Source organism: Doryrhamphus excisus, chromosome 17 (assembly GCF_030265055.1).
Source record: "Doryrhamphus excisus isolate RoL2022-K1 chromosome 17, RoL_Dexc_1.0, whole genome shotgun sequence".
Taxonomy (NCBI): Eukaryota; Metazoa; Chordata; class Actinopteri; order Syngnathiformes; family Syngnathidae; genus Doryrhamphus; species Doryrhamphus excisus.
The window spans coordinates 6,511,462-6,535,652 of NC_080482.1; the positions used below are offsets into that span (position 1 = coordinate 6,511,462).

General features: G+C 37.6%; 1 protein-coding gene across 10 annotated transcripts in view; it reads right to left on the bottom strand.

Moving 5' to 3' along the window:
- adgrb1a (adhesion G protein-coupled receptor B1a) overlaps positions 1–24,191 on the bottom strand; it is a 119,039-nt gene that overhangs the window by 21,538 nt on the left and 73,310 nt on the right. For 8 of the 10 annotated variants that reach the window (XM_058052772.1, XM_058052773.1, XM_058052777.1 and 5 more), the window contains 8 exons: positions 24,019–24,145; positions 15,914–16,017; positions 14,421–14,523; positions 14,190–14,340; positions 12,109–12,178; positions 11,841–11,907; positions 9,661–9,746; positions 2,957–3,055 (listed from right to left, as the gene is read on the bottom strand). In XM_058052772.1, the coding sequence (XP_057908755.1) occupies positions 2,957–3,055; positions 9,661–9,746; positions 11,841–11,907; positions 12,109–12,178; positions 14,190–14,340; positions 14,421–14,523; positions 15,914–16,017; positions 24,019–24,145 (807 nt within the window). Of the gene's footprint in view, positions 1–2,956; positions 3,056–7,594; positions 7,655–9,660; positions 9,747–11,840; positions 11,908–12,108; positions 12,179–14,189; positions 14,341–14,420; positions 14,524–15,913; positions 16,018–24,018; positions 24,146–24,191 lie in introns of all 10 variants that reach the window. The other 2 variants (XM_058052774.1, XM_058052775.1) reach the window with 2 other exon arrangements.

A 24,191-nucleotide genomic window follows, 5' to 3' on the forward strand; every position in this document is an offset into this window, starting at 1 on the left:
TCGCAACACAGAGTCTGAGGGTCAAAGTCCAAACCTATGAATGTGCCAGTTTCAAAGGTAGTCTGTGAAAAAGCATTCCGTCTTGCAAGGACTTGGGTTGTGTTTAACACTGAAGACTCAGCGGCCATTGAATAAAAAAATGACACTCTCAACCTGTATTGTCAACCTCACAACATACGCTGACAGGGACCAAGCATGAATCGAAATATCCTGATGCATCAACAGTGAAGAGGCACATTCAGGATCCGGGAACACATGGCAGAATAACCAGGAAAAAAACAAACCTCGGGTTGGTCAATCAAAGGGAATAACTGAGATGGATAAAAGGGCACAGATATCGAACATAGGAAGACTGGACTAAGGTGTTATGGACAAATTTGAGGATATAGAGGTGCCTCTTCACTGTCGATGCTGACATCTGTGTATTTAATGGTGCACTATTTAGTGCCGCTGCAACCTGTGAGGTGTCTTTGTCTTAAACACCGCATGACAAACTACACACGTCCCTTGTTTGAACCACTTTGCGCAGCACCCTGAAGGGCGTCGTTAACAGCATGCAAAAAGACGTCTCCCGATTCCTCACATTAAAGAGCCTTCCTTTTAAAGCAAAAAAACAATAAGACTGCCGGGTCTCGAAAGACAGTTCCTTCGTTCCTCTTTGAGCCTGTAAACAATCTCCGATGCTTCAGACACTAAACTAACAAAGAACGGTATGCTCGCTTGTCTAACACAATTGAAAAAGTTTTCTAATAATGGTTATTCTGATTATGAATTAGAATTATAACATGGTGAGTTTATGTTAGAAGCCGTACTCGGTGCTTGGTGCAGAGGATGGACAGATGCTTGCAAAAACAGATCACTTCCCATTAATTGTAACGTTAAAAATAGTTTCTGAATTGCATGAATAATTTACACAGGGTCAAAATGTACATAGACATTTTAAGACTAGTTGAAAAATTGCAAAAAAAGTACATTTTGTACTAATGGATCTTAAGGAGGTTCTACATAGAGCTTCTAAGCTTTAAACCTTTAAAAATAATGTCATTTTCTGTCAGGTATTCACACTGTCATGATTTCAAAAAGCACAAAAAAAGCTAAATTTCCAATATTTAGATGCTTGGAAGGCACTATTAAGTCATGATTTATATTAGGTTTGTATTTTGTTTTTTTAATCCTATGTACATAAACTTTAATACTATTTTTGTTTTATTGGAGACATAAAGAAATTTGTGATTAATTAATTTATGTGTTTGTTTCGTCGTGATAGTCAACTGCCTAATCAATGAAATACATTTTGTGAGAACGTCTTGTCATTTAGCAACAAAAAAAAATAACCGCTAAAGCCTGTGCTCAACAGTTCCCCAATGTTCTCCATGAAAGCGGTGGTAAACTATGTGCAATATGTTGGAACACCAACGATGAGTTGACGATTGATTTTTCTGCAAAACACACACAGAGAATGGCTGCAATTTGTGGACAACAGAGCAGACAGCAAACGATAAGGGAGGCTCTTTCATACAGAGAGATGTGAGGCCAGACAGTCGGGGCAAGTAAAAATCACTTTTTGACGTCCGTATTCCAACATCCAAACTTCAGCACCTTGTTAAAATGTTAGAAAAAGATTTAAGATAGTGGAAAATTGGATGTGAAGTTTTTTAATTGCAACATACTGTAGGCCAATGTTGGTTAAGATACAATTTATGAAGTACTAATACAGTAGTACCTTGGCTTTCCTTATTAAGTAGTTAGAAAACCAAAACGTACATACATTTTTCCCATAGGAAATAATGTTAATCCTCTCAATCTGTTCCAGACACCCAATAATTAGAGCTGTCAAATGATTAAATTTTTTTAATCAGATTAATCACAGTTTGATAATTAATTATGATTAATGAAGAATGAAAATACATTTTTTTGTATGTATAAACAGCTCAAAATGCAATCAAAATTTTAATCACATTTCCTGCGATCTCTTTAATGGTAGAATATTTGAATAAAATGCTAATTCATTATGCTTAATTATTAATTATGAGCATTATGAGTATAAATTACGTTCAAAAGCACCACATAATTTACGTGTTTTAAGTCTGTGATTTTAAAAAAATTTGTGTCCAAAACCCAATCATACCTAATCTGGGACATACTAAAACCGAGGGTTGACTGTATATTTTAATACTTTATATATATATTTAATATTTGGTTTTGCATTTAGTCATCTTCAGTATAAACGATGCTTAAACTTAACGTTTAACTGTTTTTCTTCTTTTCTTTTTTAATGCAAAGATAAATTAAAGGGTAGTGACAAATTGTTTTTTGTTCTTTAATATTGATTTCATTAGTTATTCTTCAACAAAGTTTTTATTACAGTTTTTTTGGCAACATACACTAAGAACAACAAACGCCTAAGAACACAACAACTTTTAGGAAAAGTGCCAACAAAAATTAGACACGTATGGCCGCACCAGCCAGTGAAGCTATAAAATGGAATTATGCCAGTATGTATACATTTGACCCAGTGTAAATTGGAGAAAATCCAAAAAAACATTGATTATCTAACCTCCACCCTAGAAAAAGAATGAAAAAAGTAAAAAATAGTAGATCCTTAAGGGCCCAAAATGTATATGACATCCATGATGAGTGTATGCAAACATTTTGTTGATGTTCCTGAACACCAACACAATAAAACCATGTAACATCATGCTGTAAAAAATAACATAAAATATCCATCCACAGTGCACAAACAAGAGCGCTAACACGGTTTTGTAACCTCACATTGAAGCAAACATCCCTGCTAAGGAAATCAGGGAAGGGGGAAAAAATGACAGTAGGATGAATAAATGTGGGACCAATTAAGTGAAGAGAGGGGTGGGGGGGGGGGGGGAGGACAAGAGAGGTGTGAGGTTCAGGAGAAGATAGAGGATAAGAAGAGTTGAAGATAAATAATTAGCGGACTAACATGGCGTTACTGGTAGCTGTGGTGGATACGTCAGCCGACGAGATAACTCCACACTTGGCACATTTGAGCGTCATATTGTACAGTGGCACTGTCATCTGACTGCAAAGTCAAATTAACACGCTGTAACAACAACACAAACAGATACAAATGCACCTATACACAGACTCAGATGTGTGTGTGTGTGTGTGTGTGTGTGTACACAAGCAAACAAAACAGTCACGCAAACAGTGAGTCACAGTGGTCTCACACAATCTCTCTCTCAGGGTCGTGAGCCAGCTCAGAGTTCAGTGTGTGCGTCTGGGATTTATCCCTGAATGACTTGGAGGGTGTCCTAATTTTTTCACACAGTCACGTATCGAATTTGCTTAAAAAAAGTTTTTTCTACCACTTACCAAAAGTCAATATTATAGTGTCTCAATGCCATATGCGTAATACTACATGTACAAAACAACATTTATAGTCGTCACAAAGTGCAATTAAATACCAAATGTATATCTATATCCAACATTAATATCAAAATATCTCATCTTTGCCACAAAATCTTCCTTTCTGAATGTTTCAACCTCATTAAAACTTGTAAAAGTAAAAATCCACCAATCTGACCTTTTAACTTTAGCACCTCCACCACCATCTACATATTAAAAATATAAAAATAGAGTTATTATTTTCCGAGTCGTGCATAAGGTTACTATGTCTGCCTCAGAGACAACAAAAACCAAAAGGGTTGATTTTTTTGTATGCGACTTCAGATCTCAGTTCTGACCTCTTCTATGTGGAGTTTGGGATTAAGAAGTTTGGAAGTTCTGACCAGGAGCGTGGAAAGTAACATGCAGTATTCTATTCATAAATACTAGTTTGTCTCTTCACTGTATGGTAATGAAGTGAATCTGCAAATACTAATGTAACCAAACAATAAACAGAATCTATTATACATTTTATACCAAAATATACTGAATAAGTACAACAATGGACCTGATGTTAGAAACAAGGCAATTAAAGGCTTACTACTATTACAGTACATAATAATTCATTCATTCATTCATTTTCTACCGCTTTTCCTCACGAGGGTCGCGGGGGGTGCTGGAGCCTATCCCAGCTGTCTTTCGGGCAAGAGGCAGGGTACACCCTGGACTGGTCGCCAGCCAATCACAGGGCACATATAGACAAACAACCATTCACACTCACACTCATACCTATGGACAATTTGGAGTCGCTAATTAACCTAGCATGTTTTTGGAATGTGGGAGGAAACCAGAGTACCCGGAGAAAACCCACGCATGCACGGGGAGAACATGCAAACTCCACACAGAGATGGCCGAGGGTGGAATTGAACCCTGGTGTCCTAGCTGTGAGGTCTGCGTGCTAACCACTCGTCCACCGTGCCGCCTAGGATTCAGTTTTCAACCAGAATACATCTCGGTTGTCATAAACCCACACGGTCATCATATGACCAAACAATTATTAAGTGTGTTTATTTGTTTATATAAAGTACATAGAACAATGAACAAATTTGTATCCGTGTCATTACTTTGTGTTTTTGAGTACCATGTCGTAAGATGGTGAGACGTTCAACCGTATTGCGAATTTCTGAGTGTTAGAAGAATCAATGTTTTGAAAAACATGTGTGAAAGTTCCAGAACTTGAACAAAGAAGGTGAGAAAAATAATATAGATATAGTATATATAGTTTTCTGCTTGTAAAACTATACTATAACTACGTGTTTCTGTTAATATTCTTAGGTGTCCGGAACAGATTCATTGATATTATTTCTTATGGGAAAAAAAATGATCCTGTTTTTGTGTGTTTCAATTGTAACGGATTAATGACAAAGAAACAAGATTACTGCGTGCTAAGAAAAAACCGCTTAACATAGTCATCATAAATACATAATGCTAATAAATATTGATTACTTTCAATTAGCCCAAATCCTAAGTGTTTCATTTTGAATGTTAGTATGCATGAATCGTATGAATCAGAGTGACGAGAATGCTGAAAAAAAACATTGCATGGTTTGTAGCAAAGCAATCTGGTATGTTGTCTCCTGACAAACACAATTACCGCTGACAAACTGAGGGAATAGAAATTTGTAGCCTGTGGATGCCCGGATTAAAAATCACATCATGGAAGAAATTCAATTTCAAGTAAAAGGGCAATACACCTGCTAAATGTATGCCGGAGGCGGTGATATTAAAAAGCAATCAACACTTTTTATTGAAAAACACAATTTACCTGGACAGGAGAGTAAAGAGGCAAAATGTGTGTATGTTGATGGATTGAAAAAATACCACCATTTCAAAAACAAATATCACTATAAATACAATGTACGTATTAAAGTCAGCCGCCTCTCCACTGTTTAACGTTTTAGTGTTCTCTAATTTTGCGAGGTCAAGCTAATTTGTTGTGGGGGTGCGAATGGCGGCGAAGCCTGTCTCTGAGGGCAAATCTGCCTAATTCAAATGTTGCTGTGTGCTTAATTGGATGCAGCACAAATTAATTAACTTCAATAAACTTGTTTTCAATTTGAACCTTGAGCTAAGATCAACGCATGTGCTAGAACTGCTGTCTCTGGTGACGGCACACACGGCGCAACTCAAAGTTTTTTGGAACTTTGCAGCTTTATACACTTTTTTTTGGGGGGGGGGGGTAGATACATGAGGCAGCATGCAAATTCAGATATAATTTTTTTATGTTTTATTGTTTTTCGCTCTGAAAATAGGTCGTTTTAGGGGAACTGTTGAGACTTCACACTTGGCTCAGCGGTCCTTGAATGCACCATCATTGCTGTGAGATACAAACGTGAATATCTACACCGTGACTCATCTGTTTATATGTTATGTTGTTATTATTATTAGTGGTGAGTAGATATACATTCATTCATTCACGAGGGAAGGGAGGCTGGAGCGGGGGATGCTGGAGCCTATCCCAGCTGTTTTCGTGCGAGAGGCGGGGTACACCCTGGACTGGTCGCCAGCCAATCACAGGGCACATATAGACAAACAACCATTCACACTCACATTCATACCTATGGACAATTTGGAGTCGCCAATTAACCTAGCATGTTTTTGGAATGTGGGAGGAAACCGGAGTACCGGGAGAAAACCCACGCATGCACGGGGAGAACATGCAAACTCCACACAGCCTAGTCGATATACATTTTATCATTTAAAATAGGTTTAATATTTGTGTGAGTCATATTGAATAGAGACGATGGATGGATCTAATCTAATAAAATTAATATTATTGTAATTGTTGATCAAGGGTTTGGTGGGTGAGTGAGCCGTATGAAAACACATTTTTATGGGTATTAAGAATGTATCTACTATACATGTTTTGTTTTGTTTTTTGGCGTAGGGTTGGTCTTTCAAACTTTCATTTACATTCCCGAGTTGTTTACTTTTCAGGAATAACATAACAAAATGTTGAAGAATTTACAACTGCCTCCACTTATGACTGACTTTGTGACAATGTGAAGGGCTCAGCCATCTTCTACACATCCCCTATACCAAAATCACATCATGTGCTGATGCTGGGGATTGAACAAGGTCCAAAAAAAAAATCTAAAATAACGTTAAAAGTAGCGCTTGACAATATCGATTCGTTATCTCGATGCATCAAACTCACTGACAAACCGTAACACTTAAAATTCCAATGATATTCCATTAACTTTCCAATAACACACACACTGGTGATGTCATGTATTGTCAGGCAATGATAGCGATTTGACAAAGTTTAACTACTAACATTAGCTGTCATTGAATATATAAGTTATCATAACAACAGCAAGGATAAAAATTGATGAGAATGCCACGGATATGTACGTTAATACCAGAAAAGACATTTTTATGCAGTATAACCTGGTAATTCAACAAATAATCTGTTCTTTTATACCAACATTGGTAACATACAGTACTCTAGCCAGTGGTAGTATATTATATTTTTTATATTTTTGAGCCAAACAGTGATAAATGTACTGTATTTGCAAAATGCACAAAATATATTTAATTGTCCTGTTTGAATAAATTTGTTAATTTGTTGCACTAGTTTTCTTTACATGGGGGTCAGATAATTTTTGCGTGCAACGCTATACGGTAAATCACTTCAGTTCTTACGTGGCGCCTTCTACGGGTCAAATTTCTTCAAAACCAACACGGACGACGCTATCCAAGAACCCTAGTGAGATCATGTCATTATCCGATCGGGAACACAAGCTCGTAACCAACTGGACAAAGTCAACTGGAAGACTAGCATCTCATCATGCGGACTACAACGAACCGAGTAAACATAAGACAACAGGAAGCCAACACAGCAACCACAGTACTCCAAAAATATATCTGCCAATGAGATGAATCATAAAAACAGCTCAATATCTTCAATAATTGAAGCTAACAAAGGTCAATATTCCATGCGGGGTCGTGCTACTCTATGGTATAAAACCTATTTGGTCGTCGATTTCCCAACTAAGGCATCGATATGTTGTTTTCTGTAAAGCGTACACAAACTGAGATAAATAAAAAAAAGATAAATATTCCAAAATATCTAAGATTAAATGAAAAAAAATCTAAGATTAAACAAGTGTGGTAATGGGCGGGGCTGGAACTGTCTTTAGAATAGAATGGGATGGGCATCCAATCAATTTACCCAATCATTGATGGCATGGGGAGGGGCTTCTGAAGCTGATGTGTTCCTGATTGAGGAGCCCTGAGTGAGAGAGAGGGGATTCTGTGCAAACTCAAACATGACATTTCAGACAGAAACAACAGATGCAGTCGAACAGAGAGATCAGTGGAAAAATCTTACATCGTTTTAGAAGAGAAATAGTAAAACATTTGAATGTACCAACAATGCCAGAATCGCCGACTACGATTAGGGGGGGATTTATAGTCATTTGAATTTGAATTTATAACTCCTTACAAAGACATGAATAGTCCAGAATTGTCATGGTAGGTTTATTATAACAGAAAGAGACAGAAAAATAATAATAATAATAATTAAAAGGTTATATGTTGGTTAGTATTTGATGGAGGAAAGTAAGTATTTAATACCCAAGCAAAACTTGACATATAGGAATCCCGAAGGACTCGTTTCCAGGTACTCTCCTATCGGTGTATATCTTAAAGTTTTCACAGATTTTTAATGTGGTTACGGTCCATTTACTGGCTAGGATCTTAATACGCTTCGTTTTGAGTCACTACTTTGTTGACTTTGCGGTATTTTGGGATGGAAGACGCATTCAGTTCGTTTATCCACCTTTCAGTGCAGTGAAGACTTCCTGTCTATTAGAACCGCCATACTTTGACAGTCGAGATGATTTTGTTGGAGTCATCGTCAGGATTTATCTGCCTAGCAACACATGTTGATGTGTTCTTCAAAGAGCTTAATTTTTGGTCTCATGTGACAACAAGTCTTTGGGAGTTTATTAGCCAATTTACATCCTCCTGTAATTCTGGGTGAATCCTTCCAGAACTGGTTTGATTATAACTATTTCTTCACTTTCCGAATAATTATCATGCCAACAATGTTCTATTGCTGATGTTCTTATAGCCCAATCCAGGTCTACAATCTTGTCCCTTAGGTTCTTTGACTAAACACGTGTCTTATGTCAACTAAAAGAAGTTTCATATGTGAAGGTCAGGATGATTTCTGGTTGGCATGGCAATGAAATACTTATTTCCTTTAATCATATACAACTTCATTTAGAACCTTTATGTCATTTGTATCTCTCTGTTGCAATAATTCTACCATATGAACTAATTATTCATATCTTTGGAAGGGCAAAATCAGCAGGATCAAATACTTATTTCCCCCACTATTTGTAAAGGAGAGCAGGGTGAACGTTTTTTGAAAGTTTTTTTTTTTTTTTACAAAATCAAGTGTTTTACCAACAAAAAAAATATTATTTGTGTCAGTTTTTCCATCTGTTACATGTCAGCACTTGAAATTTAGCTCATTAAATTCAAGGTAGACCCATTCATCAAATTATTAGACTTTAAAAAATATATATTTTAATGTATTATTGTCAACATTTGGCAAAGGTATTGCTTTTAAGTTGGGAGCCAATATTTTTTCACTTGCAATGTAAATGCATTTAATGAATTAGCTAATTCAATAACCTCAAAGAACACCTTAAATAGTGTCCTCAATGTACAGTAGGCTATACGGCTAATAAAGTCAGGACGTAGTGATATGGGTGTGGCCTCAGCGCCAATACAACATGCTCTTTATGTCAGCATACCTGGCAAGAATCTTCTGCCAAAATGTAATTGAGTGAAAAACAAATAACAATAAAACCTGCTCTCTTATCCCTCATTATATTGATTTTTGCGGTGCAAAACATTCCCCAAAAAATAACATTTTTCCTACAAAAATCTTTTCTTGAAGCCCTGCTTCCCCTTACTAGAAATGACCATAGAGGAGAAAAATAAATAGAATTAGAATTAACACCGAAAACAGCAACAACACACAAAAAAACGACGATAGGTCAATGCAACAACATTTGGAAAGCAATGAAATACTACTGTCAATTTCATCATCTGCCAGATTATTAAAAAAAATATTTTCCATGATGTCAATTAAGGCGCATATTGATTGAATTTTGAATATTAATGAATCCAAAAACAGTCATTGCATTTGACCCTTGATGGGCGACATTAGCAGGCTTTTGTTATAGGTGACGGTGTAAAATGGATGTGTGGTATAAGGCATACCCCGCCCTCTCCTTTAGTTTCATATCAGTAATGCCGTCTTTGGACACCAGTTTGTTAAAAACGAGAATCCCAATAACCATGTTAACCTGCCGAGAGAAGAGGCACATGATTAATACACATAAAGACCGTTTCTTACTGGAAGAATAATGATGTTCATGGCAAGATGATGAACTGCAGCAAGCAAAGAATAATACATAAGTATTTTCCGGATTATAAATCGCACTTTTTTTTATAGGTTGGCTGTTCCTGGGACTTATACTCCAAAGCGACTTATAATTGAAAAAATTATTCACGTTACATTAACACTGGTCACATTTCTGTTCATGTTTATTTTTAGTATAGCTGAATAACCATTGTGTTAGCATATCTTAGCATATGCTAGCATATCTATATTCTTTTATTAATGTTAGAACTTGCCTTCCAGGATGACGTAATGTCTGTTTTGGTCAAGTAGTTTGTAAAATAAATTACCCGCAAAAAATGCGACTTATACTCCAGTGCGACTTATGCATGTTTTTTTTCTACCTAATTATGCATTTTTGGCCTTGTGCGACTTATAAATGAAAAAACTGTTTATGTTACATAAACACTGGACACCTTTTCTTCTTTTACACCTATTCAGCCTGTTCTATATTATTTTATTAATGTTAGAACTTGAACTTCCAAGAGGACGTAATGTCTGTTTTCGTCAAGTGGTTTGTAAAATAAATTACCCGCAAAAAATGCGACTTATATATGTTTTTCTCTACCTAATTATGCATTTTTGGCCTTGTGCAACTTATACTCCGGAGCGATTTATAATCCAGAAAATACGGTAATTGTTTTACTGGTTGTATTTAGTGACTGTACTTACCGTAGGGACCAACTATCATAATAATAATAATAATAATGACTGTAAATAGGATGGGCTAATGACATATTCATGTAATGTAAACAGTACAAACCTGAAAAAAATCTGCATTATGGAAGGATATACTACTGATGATATGATTGCAAATCCAAAAAGCACATTATTACAAATTTTTGTTAAAGTTTCATTGAAGTATTGATTGTTGTGAGAGTTATTAAACTGATTTTCAGTAATTTCTCACAAGGTCATGGTCTACCACCATCGAAAATTAGTCAGCCGGGCTCACATTAACGCAGTGATTCTGAAATAGTGTAGTGGACCGCCCCTGGGGAAGCGCAGTGAACTGTCAGGGGGGGGTGCAAGGCAGGGAGAACTTTCAGTATTAGTGTATTGTATTTTTTAATGTGACTTTGATCTGGAGCTGTCCTCCATGTGTCCTGTGTCACATTGTCCTATGACTCCCATAGTGCAGAAGTAGTGGGAGTGGGCGCCAAACTAGATTGTTGGATTTTTTTTTTTTTTATGACATTTGGAAGTATTTAAAAAAAATTCTGCATCATTACTGGAACAATTGCACACTCCCCTTCATCATCTCTTTTGGAATTTAACGGCCCTAGTTACCACCATTTTATTACACTTTTATTCCTTCCAAAGCCAGCATCCAGTGGAGGACACCATAAAAGAAAAAAATGTAACTCTCTAATTAATCGCATTAATTGTATTACATATACAGTAAAAATTTAGCCTCAGTTCAGTGAGTGTACTATGAGTTCAAAGTGGACCTATTATGCTCATTTTCCGGCCCTTTGTATTAAGTTGCAGACTCCTATAGAGCAGCTACATACAATAACCCGACAGCTTTCTAGATCTTCCAGAATCTGCACTTATTCCAGTTGTATTTCCTTGGATTACCAAAACTGTGTGTTTTAATTTATTCCACCCCAAGGCTTGCACTCACTGTCGACACACTGTGACGTCACAAAGAGCGGGTATTAGAAAAAAACGAGCACACAGAGACATCTCAAACTTCTTTCAGGTCTCACTTCCAAATGTGCGCACCTCGTTATCTAAAATTTTGGCATCGTTTAACACAATAATACAACATTCTAACTACATTTAAAGTACAGGAAAAGTGGAAAAAGCATAATAGGTCCCCTTTAGTGATTAATAATAATGATGCAGCTTAATATTGGCATGATGTATTCAAAGAAAAGAGTTTAGTAAATAGGTTTAGTAAAATTACCTAACTGCAATAAAGACAAATAATTACATTTGAAGGTAATTAGATTAAAAAAGGGTAAAAGGCAGAGAAAGAAGAAAGAAGAAATACCAAGACAACAGTGGCAGCGGGTCCAACAAATGCATAGAGAAGACCTCCTTCCAAAGACAACCAGCAGCTACAAGAGAGGAGCAAGCAGATAAAGGTAGTGTGATGGGGTGGAAGAAGAAAAAGAAAGTAAAAGTAGCGGGGAAATGTGTACTCTAGGATAAGATAAGAGTGGATGACGAAGGTAATATGCTAGAAACATCAAGCCTTCAATATTCCTGCATCGTCATAATATACACTACAGTACACAATAATAAACAAGCATACTTACTAGCTGGGTGTTCCATAGCCCTTTGCCTTGGTGAAGCCCACTGAGATTGCAACAACTAATGCAGGGAGACCTAAGAGAGAGAAAAAAAAGACATTAAAATCAAATAAATGAGATAAACCATTCAAAACAGAACCATTATACCATATGTGTCAAACTCAGGCCCCGGGGCCAAATCTGGCCCACGCTGCAATTTCAGAACAGGCCGGCAGAACTGTTTAGAAAATAGCATTGACTTGGCCCAACTCTTGGACCTTATCACACAAAGTGCTTACAGCGATTCAGCGGAATTAAGCAATTCCTCCAGTATAAACTTCTCCCTTGGCATTTTCATTCTAAATGTGGAAGAAGGACTTTATATAGCAGGACACTACCACTACCATTATTAATAGGGGTGCCGGATTCAGACAAAAAGTCTAACTCTACACAACTAAAAACGGCTAAACTTTACCTATTAAACCGTCTTTACAAAATAACACCTTAAAGAGGGATAAGACAGTCAAAAGTGATCATTTTAACTAGAGCAAAGCATGCTGGGAAATGTGTCAATCTGCCCATTCTACAGCTCTTCCGGGTTACACACCTCAAGGATTGTGATGTTTTTGTGATGACATAAATTACTGTGGCGAGTGGTTAGCATGCGGGCCACACAGCTAGGAGACCAGAGTTCAATTCCACTCTCGGCCATCTCTGTGTGGAGTTTGCCTGTTCTCCTCGTGGGATTTCTCCGGGTATGTTGATTGTCCATAGGTATGAATGTGAGTGTGAATGGTTGTTTGTCTATATGTGCCCTGTGATTGGCTGGCGAACAGTCCAGGGTGTACCCCGCCTCTCCCCAAAAGACAGCTGGGATAGGCTCCAGCACGCCCCGCAAACCTTGTGTGGATAAGCGATAGAAAATGAATGAATGTCATAACTATATAATGACTGTTAATACAATGTGAGGCAAAATGATCTGACACATTTGTAGGTTAAATAAAAGGCAAATAAAGTAAAGTAAACAAAAAAAGTGTTTTCATTTTCGAAAAGTACATATAATGCCAGAAAATGAATGAATAAATGACTGTAGCTTTTGCCCACAAATGAGAGAATGACAACAAGTTGTCAACAATCACTGCATTGAAACAACCATAAAACCACCATAGTCGTACATCCGCAGACTATCGGAAAGTAGAAATCTCAAGCAGGAACCAACGTAACCAAAAAATTACACATTTGCCCCACTCTGATGTAAAAAAAAAAAAAAAATTAATCCACACGCATTAAGTTAAAAAAAAATGTATGTCCACATAAAGACACTTTCACCAGCTAGCAAGTGTATTTTCATTCATTCATTCATTTTCTACCGCTTTTTCCTCACGAGGGTCGCAGGGGGTGCTGGAGCCTATCCCAGCTGTCTTCGGGCGAGAGGCGGGGTACACCCTGGACTGGTTGCCAGCCAATCACAGGGCACATATAGACAAACAACCATTCACACTCACATTCATACCTATGGACAATTTGGAGTCGCCAATTAACCTAGCATGTTTTTGGAATGTGGGAGGAAACCGGAGTACCCGGAAAAAACCCACGCATGCACGGGGAGAACATGCAAACTCCACACAGAGATGGCCGAGGGTGGGAATTGAACCCTGGTCTCCTAGCTGTGAGGTCTGCGCACTAACCACCAGACCGCCGTGCGCAAGCGTATTTTGTCCCAACCAATTATATTGGTATGTTCCAATCCCAGCCCTGCACTCGCAGGGAACCAAGACAAAGCTGGGTAGGCTACTTACTTATCTAATTGTCAGTGCTAATTAGACATTTTCTCAAAATTTGACCATACTAAGTAGTATTTTTCCAGCCTGGATAATTGGGCAACGTCCTGTTATTTTATATAAGACATGAGATATGATGTGCTTCATTCACCAATGTTGTTTAAAAGAACAAGAAATGATTATTAATCATTTCAATAAGCAGAGATATACAAGTGTTGAAAATTTCCGGATAAATAATAAGAACAATACACTGTTTTTGAGTTTTACCCCCCTGTGTGATTGAGTTTGACACCCCTATATTAGATGGACAGGAAAAGTCAGACTAACCCCAGCCAAGACAGAGAAACCGCTTGCGTATGATCCGATTCCTTAGGCGACCTGTCACTGCCATGTACGACTGCCATGCCTCCGTCAGGACCCAGCAGAATGACGATAGAAAAAAGAAATGAAGAAATGCAGCAATTACGGTGCATAAAACCTGAACGAAGAAGAAGAAAAAAGATAATCATGAAGACATCACAATACCACACAGCATCGTATAAACCCATTGGGTAGTACCTTATTCCGTGTCTGGGTCTGTCCAATGAGAATAAGGGCATTGGAGGAAATGATTGAGAGGCAGAAGTTGATTAGAATGACTGAGCGTTCAGACCGAATGTACCTGCATGGAAAAATAGATATGACATAATTCAAATACATAATACAATACACTGGTTTCATGATGATGTGGCTATTTTTTGTTGCATTGTTTTGCGCATTTGGAAATTAGAACATTTTAGAAATTTTGGATGGCTCTGCAGGCACAGTTTTATCAAGTTTTTTTTCTAACACCGAGTACTACTGACGTCAGTGCGACCCGGACTTCCTTATATGGGCTTCAGTGAACACGGACCTAGGTTTCCGGAAGTCCTCGGGAGTGCTTGAGGTGGAGTAAATTAAACAAACCGTTTGGGTCGGATGCAGGAAGAGGTGTAGAATTTGTAAGATCCAGAAAAGTTGGTGTTTGCAACTGCTCTATAGAAGTCCATAACTCAATACAACGCACCAAAAATGGGGGCATAATAAGTCCCCTTTAAATTTATTTAATAAAATAAATTAAATTAAATTTATTTAATAAAATTATTTAATTTAATTTATTATTATTTTATTATTTATTAGTATTATTATTTTATTATTATTTATTATTAATTATTATAGTATTATTATTATTATTCGTTAATTTAATTTAATGAATTTAATTTAATTTATTTAATTTAATTTATTTAATAAAATATATTTATTTAATGTAATTAATTTTTAATTAATTTTTTAATAAATTTTTTTTATTTTACATTTTAATTTAAGTGTAATAATCAAGAGAAAGGCCACAGCACCATCAGTCCACTTTAAATTTATTTAATAAAATAAATTAAATGTAATTTAATTTATTTAATAAAATTCTTAAATTAAATTTATTGTAATTTTATTATATTATTATTATTTTTATTATTTTTATTATTATTAATTTAATTATTTTAATTTAATTTATTTAATGAAATACATTTATGCACTTTATTATTTTTTATTATTTTTTTATTAATTTTTTTATTTTAAATTTTTTAAGTGTAATAATCAAGAGAAAGGCCACAGCACCATCAGTCCAACTGTTTGATTCCCTTTTTCCAAGTAAATGATACATTATTTTTTTTACTTTATTAGAAACTTTCTTCTGTCTCCGATTGGCTTAAATGGACATCCAGTAGGTCGCTGATTTATCCTGGCACTTTCATGGAGACATCATTTTGTGTGTCCATACACTTATAGTACAGTACTTTTAAAAACAATGCAGGGACATTGCCTCGGGATTTGGAGTCTATATGAAAAACTATCTGTCAACATTCACAGACAAAGCACTTTGACATAACTCTGGCAGTATGACAGTGGAAATATTACTTTTGATTCTTTTTTAAAGGATTTGAACACTTTGACTTTACCATGACAATGACTTATAAGGTAAATATTGTATACCTGTCTCTGTAAAGCAAGGATATGAACATGATTCACGTTCTCACCTCCAGACAGACACATAGATGATGATGAGCAGCAACAATGTTAGTGAAGATACTCCACAGCCCACAATCATTGTCACAGATGGAAGCTGTGTCTTATCCATGTTCTGAAAAAATAAAACAAAAGTGATTAACAGCCAGTAAAAAGATTTGTCATCATTACTTGTACACGTGTGAAATTGCAGAGTTGGCAATCACCAGCAGGGGGGAACACTGGATAGGGCAAAAGAGCTAAATGGCTTTTTTTTTTAAACGGGTTTTATCTCACAACCCCATGCTGTGCCTCCTCCACTTTGCTTTAGTCTCCACGGCAACCACTGGCACCACTTCCACTATCACACCTCTCCACCTTTACGAGCGTCTCCTCAACACCGTTTCTCCTCCTCCACCTCTGGATTAACATGCACCCGGCGTTACTTTGACAGCTGACCAGGTGAGGAGCAGCCATAAAATGGCCCAAACCTGATCAGTCCCACGGTCCAATCAGCAATTGGGCATCCTGCATCACGACCTTAAACTGGGTCAGATCCAGTGCTGTAGAAAACCTTCTGTTTGGTACCTGAACCCAAGAAAACCACCTCCTCTGATCTCAAATTTACCCTCGTTCTAAAAACCTAGAAACCTGCTCTGGACGCCATGTAGTTGACGTATGAGCCCTTGTTGGTGTGGTTGATGCTGTCATCTACAGTCATGGCCAAAAACATCGAAATATCGATATGCCAAAGATACCAATGCTTTTCGCCATAGTTGTATAAAGTAGGCAGACTTCCAATGTCAAGGATAGCCAATGAGAGCTAGGCAAAATGTGTAAACAAAGTTGCAAGAATAGTCCAACGGAAACACGTTGGCATCAATTGGCGTAGCGTGTGTCATGCTCAATACGAACACACATCATTTTGTTGGCAACCCTATGTGATACAGGACACATATCGTACTTGTCGCCGCATGCCGATCAGTTTTCGGCTTTGAAAAGCGTTTATTTGAGCATCCCTAAATGTAACACATCTGATGACAGGTTATTGTCTCTTGGGGAAACTAGTTCTATTTTAATATCTGGCTAAACGTTGACGTATCATTTTGGAAATAATGTATTATACCCCCTGCAATTCGCCTGCGTACCACTAGGGGTATGCGTATACCTGGTTGGGAATCACTGGTCCTAAACATTGACAAAACCAAAGAGCTTATGACTTTAGGAGGACATGGACCAGCCCTAAGCCCTTTACTATTTTGGAAGTACTTAAAAGTACACATGAACATTGGACTGGACTTGAGTACTAACAGAGTGTACAAGAACAAAATGAGCAGGACGAATTAGACCGAGGTTTGCCAACCCATCGATCGCAATCGACCAGTCGATCTTTGAGTCTCGTCCGGTCGACCAGCCCTAAGCCCTTTACTATTCTGGAAGTAGTGTAGTACAAAGTACTTAAAAGTACACATGAACATTGGATTGGACTTGAGTACTAACAGAGTGTACAAGAACAAAATGAGCCGGACGAATTAGACCAAGGTTTACCAATCCATCGATCGCGATCGACCAGTCGGTCTTTGGGTCTCATCTGGTCGACCAGCCCTAAGCCCTTTACTATTCTGGAAGTAGTGTAGTACAAAGTACTTAAAAGTACACATGGACATTGGACTGGACTTGAGTACTAACAGAGTGTACAAGAACGGAATGAGCCGGACGAATTAGACCGAGGTTTGCCAACCCATCGATCGCGATCGACCTTTGGGTCTCGTCTGGTCGACCAGCCCTAAACCCTTTACTATTCTGGAAGTAGTGTAGTACAAAGTACTTAAAAGTACACATGAACATTGGATTGGACTTGAGTACTAACAGAGTGTACAAGAACAAAATGAGCCGGACGAATTAGACCGAGGTTTGCCAACCCATCGATCGCGATCGACCACTCGATCTTTGGGTCTCGTCCGGTCGACCAGCCCTTAAGCCCTTTACTATTCTGGAAGTAGTGTAGTACAAAGTACTTAAAAGTATACATGAACATTGGACTGGACTTGAGTACTAATCGAGTGTACAAGAACAAAATGAATGAGCCGGACGAATAAGACCCAGGTTTGCCAACCCATTGATCGCAATGGACCAGTCGATCTTTGGGTCTTGTTCAGTCAACCAGCCCTAAGTCCTTTACTATTCTGGAAGTAGTGTAGTACAAAGTACTTAAAAGTATACATGAACATTGGACTGGACTTGAGTACTAACAGAGTGTACAAGAACAAAATGAGCAGGACGAATTAGACCGAGGTTTGCCAACCCATCGATCGCAAGACCAGTCGATCTTTGGGTCTCGTCCGGTCGACCGTGCCTAGGTTCACAGCCAAGACCAGGGATCTTGGTCCAAAAAGTTTGTGATCACTGGTATAACTTCTGCCAGTCTGTGGTCATAAGTGCTATTTACTTTGCTGTTCTCTGCTGGAGGGGCAACATTAGTGTCAAGGACGCTAAAAAGATTAATAAACTAATTAAGAAGGGTGGTGATATCATGGGACTGAAGCTGTAGTTGTTTTGAGTCAACCACAGTCAAGAGATCACTCAGTAAACTGCTCTCCATGATGGATTTGCATCCTTTCAATTAGTACTTGTTTAGTACATTCTTTGTTCCATTTAATACTATTTTTGTCCACAGCTATCCTAAGAAAAAATATGGGAATTATTACTTAGATTACATTATTACTTAGGTTAGTTAGTGTTTCTTCATCAGATACAGCATGGGATCCCGAGTTCATTGCCATTCCCGACTGTGGCTACTTGAGACCATAATGAACATTTAAAAAAAACACAGTAGCTCTAATTTTACAATTGTTGGTCATCTATGGTGCAAGTAAACCATTTGCAGTCTCATTTTTTTGGAGCCCAATACCATAACCAGTCAATTCCACAACATCAACCCTCAACTCTTGCAAGAGATAATTGGCTGAGTTTATAGCCTGTCTTGTCTGCTAGTTTGATGTGTGTGCCGGGGCCAAGTTAATTAAATCCCTCTGATTAATCTGCACTGCAGTGAGTTCCTTCTCTAAAAGGAAATGGGGGAGAAAAACATTACAAGTGCAGTGGACTATAAAGATGTCTGTTGAGAGAGTTTTACTTGTGTTGATGATGGAGCTCTGCTGGAGCTCACACAACAGTACGACGTCACCATACGAGCCGTGATAACGCTTCTATTTCGTCACCGACTATATTCCGCAGGTTCATGTCATGATTCACTTTGGAAATTGTACATTTGGATAAGATTTTACAGTCAATGGAGCGCATCATAAACCTTCAAGTGAATCCATCTACCTGTGTGGCTCAGTAGGAATCAAATCAGCCACGATGGATTAATTACATCCAAACCAATTTGATGACGCTATCCATTTTCCTTAACAAGCGCAATCATGGATCAGGAAATACACTGTCGGCTAGATGTATTATTTATAAATAGATAAAATAGAACCTACTTCAAAGCAAGGTTAAATCACAAACTTCCCAACAGGTGACTTAGGAAATACTACTATTTATATTTCGACTATTTTGTTTTTCCACTTTTCTGACCTATAAATGTAGTTACAATGTTGTATTCTCGGGTCAAACGATGCCAAAGATGCCCAAATGCTCGATTTCACTGAGTTTTGTCTAACACAAGCTCACTGTGATGTCACACTGACTTCCTCATATGGGCATGCCTGGGTACAAGATGTTAACTATAGTAGCTGAGTGGGACCAATCACAGCGGAGGCGGGTTGTGGGTGGACTAAATTAAAACAGACCGTTTTGGGAATCCAAGGAAATAGGTGCAGATTCTGGAAGATCTAGCTTTTTGTGCGGGTTATTGTGTGTAGCTGCTCTATAGGAGTCCAAAACTCAATACAAAGGGCCGAAAAGGAACATAATATGTCCCTTTTCAGTACACCTCTGAAAAAAACTGCAAAATGATGTCTTTGTGACAAACATATTAATCAACAAACACAAAAGATTGTGTCTGGACACACGTAAGACTATCCTTAAAGGTAGAGATGTACGTTGTATGTTGTGCTAACATAGCCTATAAGATATAATAATGCATTGGATTTACTATTGCACTAAAACAGTCATTCATTCATTCATTTTCTACCGCTAATCCTCACGAGGGTCGTGGTGGTGCTGGAGCCTATCCCAGCTGTCTTCGGGCGAGAGGCGGGGTACACCCTGGACTGGTCGCCAGCCAATCACAGGCCACATATAGACAAACAACCATTCACACTCACATTCATACCTATGGACAATTTGGAGTCGCTAATTAACCTAGCATGTTTTTGGAATGTGGGAGGAAACTGGAGAAAACCCACGCATGCACAGGGAGAACATGCAAACTCCACACAGAGATGACCGAGGGTGGAATTGAACCCTGGTCTCCTAAATTGGTCTCAAAATTGTACAAATGTTGACTTGTGGGACATTTCAAAATAAATAGTAACATATCTAAATAACCAATACCCATCACCATTGTATATAAACACAGCCCAGTCAACATTTATCAAAGCTTTAAAAAAAAATCACTGATTTAGCAAAACAATTCATTAAGCAAGACAACAAGAACTGACGCTTGTATTCCTTCAGTGACAAGAGACAAATGTATAGAAATTAAACATTTACTTTAAATGAAACAGTAGAAAAAGGCAGCTTCAGATATTGTTATTGTTATTTTTAGAATGTAGCCTAATTGGACAAAGAGGTATTTGACATTTAAAGGTCCCCTGACAGGAGTCAGAGATGAACAAACAGCCTATAATAACTAGCACTGAATGAAATAAGAAGAATTCAACACACAGTTGTCGCTGTGGTAATGAAATAGGCTAAGGTTCGGTTCCCTTTGACTGCAGAGCATGTTTTCTCCGATTTTTCCTTCCTTACATGCCTGCAGCAAATTTGGCCTGAGCAAAATGCACATGAGATGTAACAGCAAGCGAGCAATACATGAAGCAAGTTGTAGAGGTGGAAAGTGGGATGCAAAAAAAAAAACAAAAAAAAGAAAAATAACTGAGGGTTAGAAAAAGAAAGGGATTGCAGATCGAAAGGAACATGTGAAAAAGGAGAGAGGTGTTTATTATTCTGGGGATGTAGGAGTCTAGCTACAGACAGACTGGCTCGGCCATTTAGAAGCTACTAAGGGTTTCACAGCACATAATTAGCATGGGGCCCACGGATATCGAACAAAATAATAGATGGTAGGAGAGGGGACGACACGGGGAGGAAGACAACTGCTTGCCCCTTCATCCCTAACCCTTGAGGTACATGAAGCCTCCAGGTTGCAACAAAGATGTAGAACTAGTTTACATATTTGGAGGCAGTCAAGAGGAAACAACAACAACAGCCTATATGCCACAGTGGAACACACTTAATAACCGAAACTAACTATTACTTGCATATTTACATGAGAATGGGCAATAATTCAGTATTTTTTAACATACAGCAAGTTGTTCATATAATTTTTAATTTCGTATGTAGCCATTTGCATAAATGTATGTATTTTTATTAAGCATTATGTAAGGTTGCTGTAATTCCAGGGTTGCCCTTTAGGGGGCAGTAGCATTTGGCTCCTCTTTAGCACCAGCCCAAAAGAAAAGAGGCCAAATATTTTATGCTGTGTTGACTATACAGTAGTTACAGTAACAAATTAATAAAATTGATGCATTTTGTTGTAGAATCCAGGTTAGTAATTTAATGTTTTTGTTTGAGGCTTACTTTGTACTGAAGAGGAAGTCACTCCATGCATGTTTTTTTTTGTTTTTTAATCAAATTACTGTTTCAAATGTTTACAACCTCATGACTGTTAATGAAAGTGAAATGTGGTGCGTTATTAAAAAAACGATTTAAAACCATCTGTATGTCACCATTGTTGACAACTACTACTACACAGGAAGCTAAATAGCTAGCCACTCTAAGTGCAGCAGAACTTACGATGTCAGCCTATCATCCATCCCTGTTACTTGATTGACATACAGAACAACCAATCAGATGACAACTGAATTTTGACCTTTAGGTCACCGCTCATGCGTAAACAACGATGCAAAGTGCTAAGCTAGTCGGCGAATTGCGAGATTTTAAAGCCCTCGCTAAAGTTTATGGTCACTAAAATGAGTGAAGGAGCTGGAACAAGTAAAAAGGCAAAAACTGGACCAAGTAAAAAGGCAAAAAACATATAACTTCCATACGGATATGGAATATTATACGGATATTATGATACGGATATTATCCATGACTGATAAACATTTGTAAGTGTGCGTGAGGCTGGCTATCAGCAGCTACTGTCCGGACTATGCATCCCTGGCTGGTTCAATTCAGTGCAAGTCATCAAAGTAAACTCAGGTAATTACAAAAAATGTTAATAGTTAATTATGTGTGTTTCGCAATATTGGCTCATTTGGTTATGTAAGGTACATCAACATACATTGTACGTACAAATAATCCTCAATACATTTGAAAATAGATGTTTTGCATTTTTGTAGTGGGTAGATCATTTTGACTCGGTCATTTTAAAAGTAGCTCGCATGCTGAAAAAGTGTGAGCACCCCTGATGTATAGCATATATCAACTTTGCCTTGTCGGTTCAAGGGTGCAGGGGTTAGAATGAAACTAGAGATGCTCGATATTAGCATTTTTCCCGATATTCGATAATTCGATATCGTCCAGTACTTCATTAGTAATACTGATAGTGGCAGCAAATCTTTCCTCAAACTAATATCGTTTAATGAACACATGATGCTTATTTTGCACAAAATAAGACAAATACAACTGTATACAATACACGTTACAGTAAAACGTGCCATATTTGCCAATTATTAGTTTTTTTTATGCACATTTCGGCAAATTGTACATACTTTTTGCACAAATTAAGCATAAAAATACACAAAAAAAGTACAGTATAAGCCACTAAGACCACAACTTGCGATCACAACCTGTGAAAATTGGCCACTAGGTGTCAGTAATTGTTTGGTATATGAATAATAATACTGTTACTGATGCACCATAGACTACAATAAGCTAAAACTCAACTCTGAACCCCCAACGTCACTTCCTTAATGGCTTATTTTCTATGATACATAAATGTACACTAAATGTGACTAAATGGGTGTTATTTCATGTCTTGATGGCTCTAATAATGTTACAGAATGTACATTAGAAGATTGTAAACAAATTTTCTATGCCATAACTATGAAAATATTCATTTTATCAATGAAAATCATGGAAATTCACTTATCACGATCAAGTCGGGAACCAATTATGGTTCCAATGGTGTCCATCTTGTACACACACAAGTGAATGTAAACACTAGCTTGACATAGCCTTCCACCTGTACCGTAAAAATGGTTAAATTGTACCTGACCATGAAAATTGTCTTTATGGGAGCCCATTCCGTTACCAAGGCAACGAGTGCACAAAATGCTTTTAAAGCAATTTGCAGTCTAATAATAACAAATGGCAATAAATGAACACTCTCCACAAAGAGACACTGTGGGGTTTTTTTTTTTCTGAAGAAAAGAGGTTGCGGGCTTGAGTCCCATTCTGACTTATGCTATGTTTTTTTTTTTTTTCCATCATGACAAATATTTGTGCTCGGCTGTGTCTGGCAGGCATGTCTCTTTGTTACAGAACCGTGGTGTACACATCATGTACACATCATTTCACTGATGTGTAGCTTTCTTAGGGGGGGGGGGCAGCAAATATTTATAAATATACTCTTATTTGTTTAAGATTGTGTATCCATTGAAAGTACTAATATGAAATCAATAATTCTTAATTGCCTTTCCAGAGTAAGACCTCCCTCTTGGCAGAAAACAAAGATCCATGTCATTGTATTTGGAATCTAATTAATATAAATATGCTCGGCATATTGTTATGTTTGCGCAGTATGGCTTTGGCATGCCGAGGCAAAGATTGACAAGGATGGGGAGAGGGGGGAGGATCTGTTGAGGATGCAATAACAATGACGCCCTGGGTTAAAAAAAAAAAAAAAAGAAAGAAAGAAAAAAGAGCTGGTGCATGGACATTTAAACCACACTAAAATGACACTGTCTCCGCAATCATTTTTCTGTCGACTGTCGAAATCAAGGGAGATTTTCACACTTACCATTTCGGGATTAAGCCGTGCTAAAATGGCGAAGGTGGACAGTCTGTCACACATGCATTTGCTTCTGAATGAATCGACGAGCACGGCTTTGCAGACCCTAGCAGACCAGGATCCCAGCAGAGAGGAGCTACAAATAGACACACAATACACACACACACACACACAAAAAACAG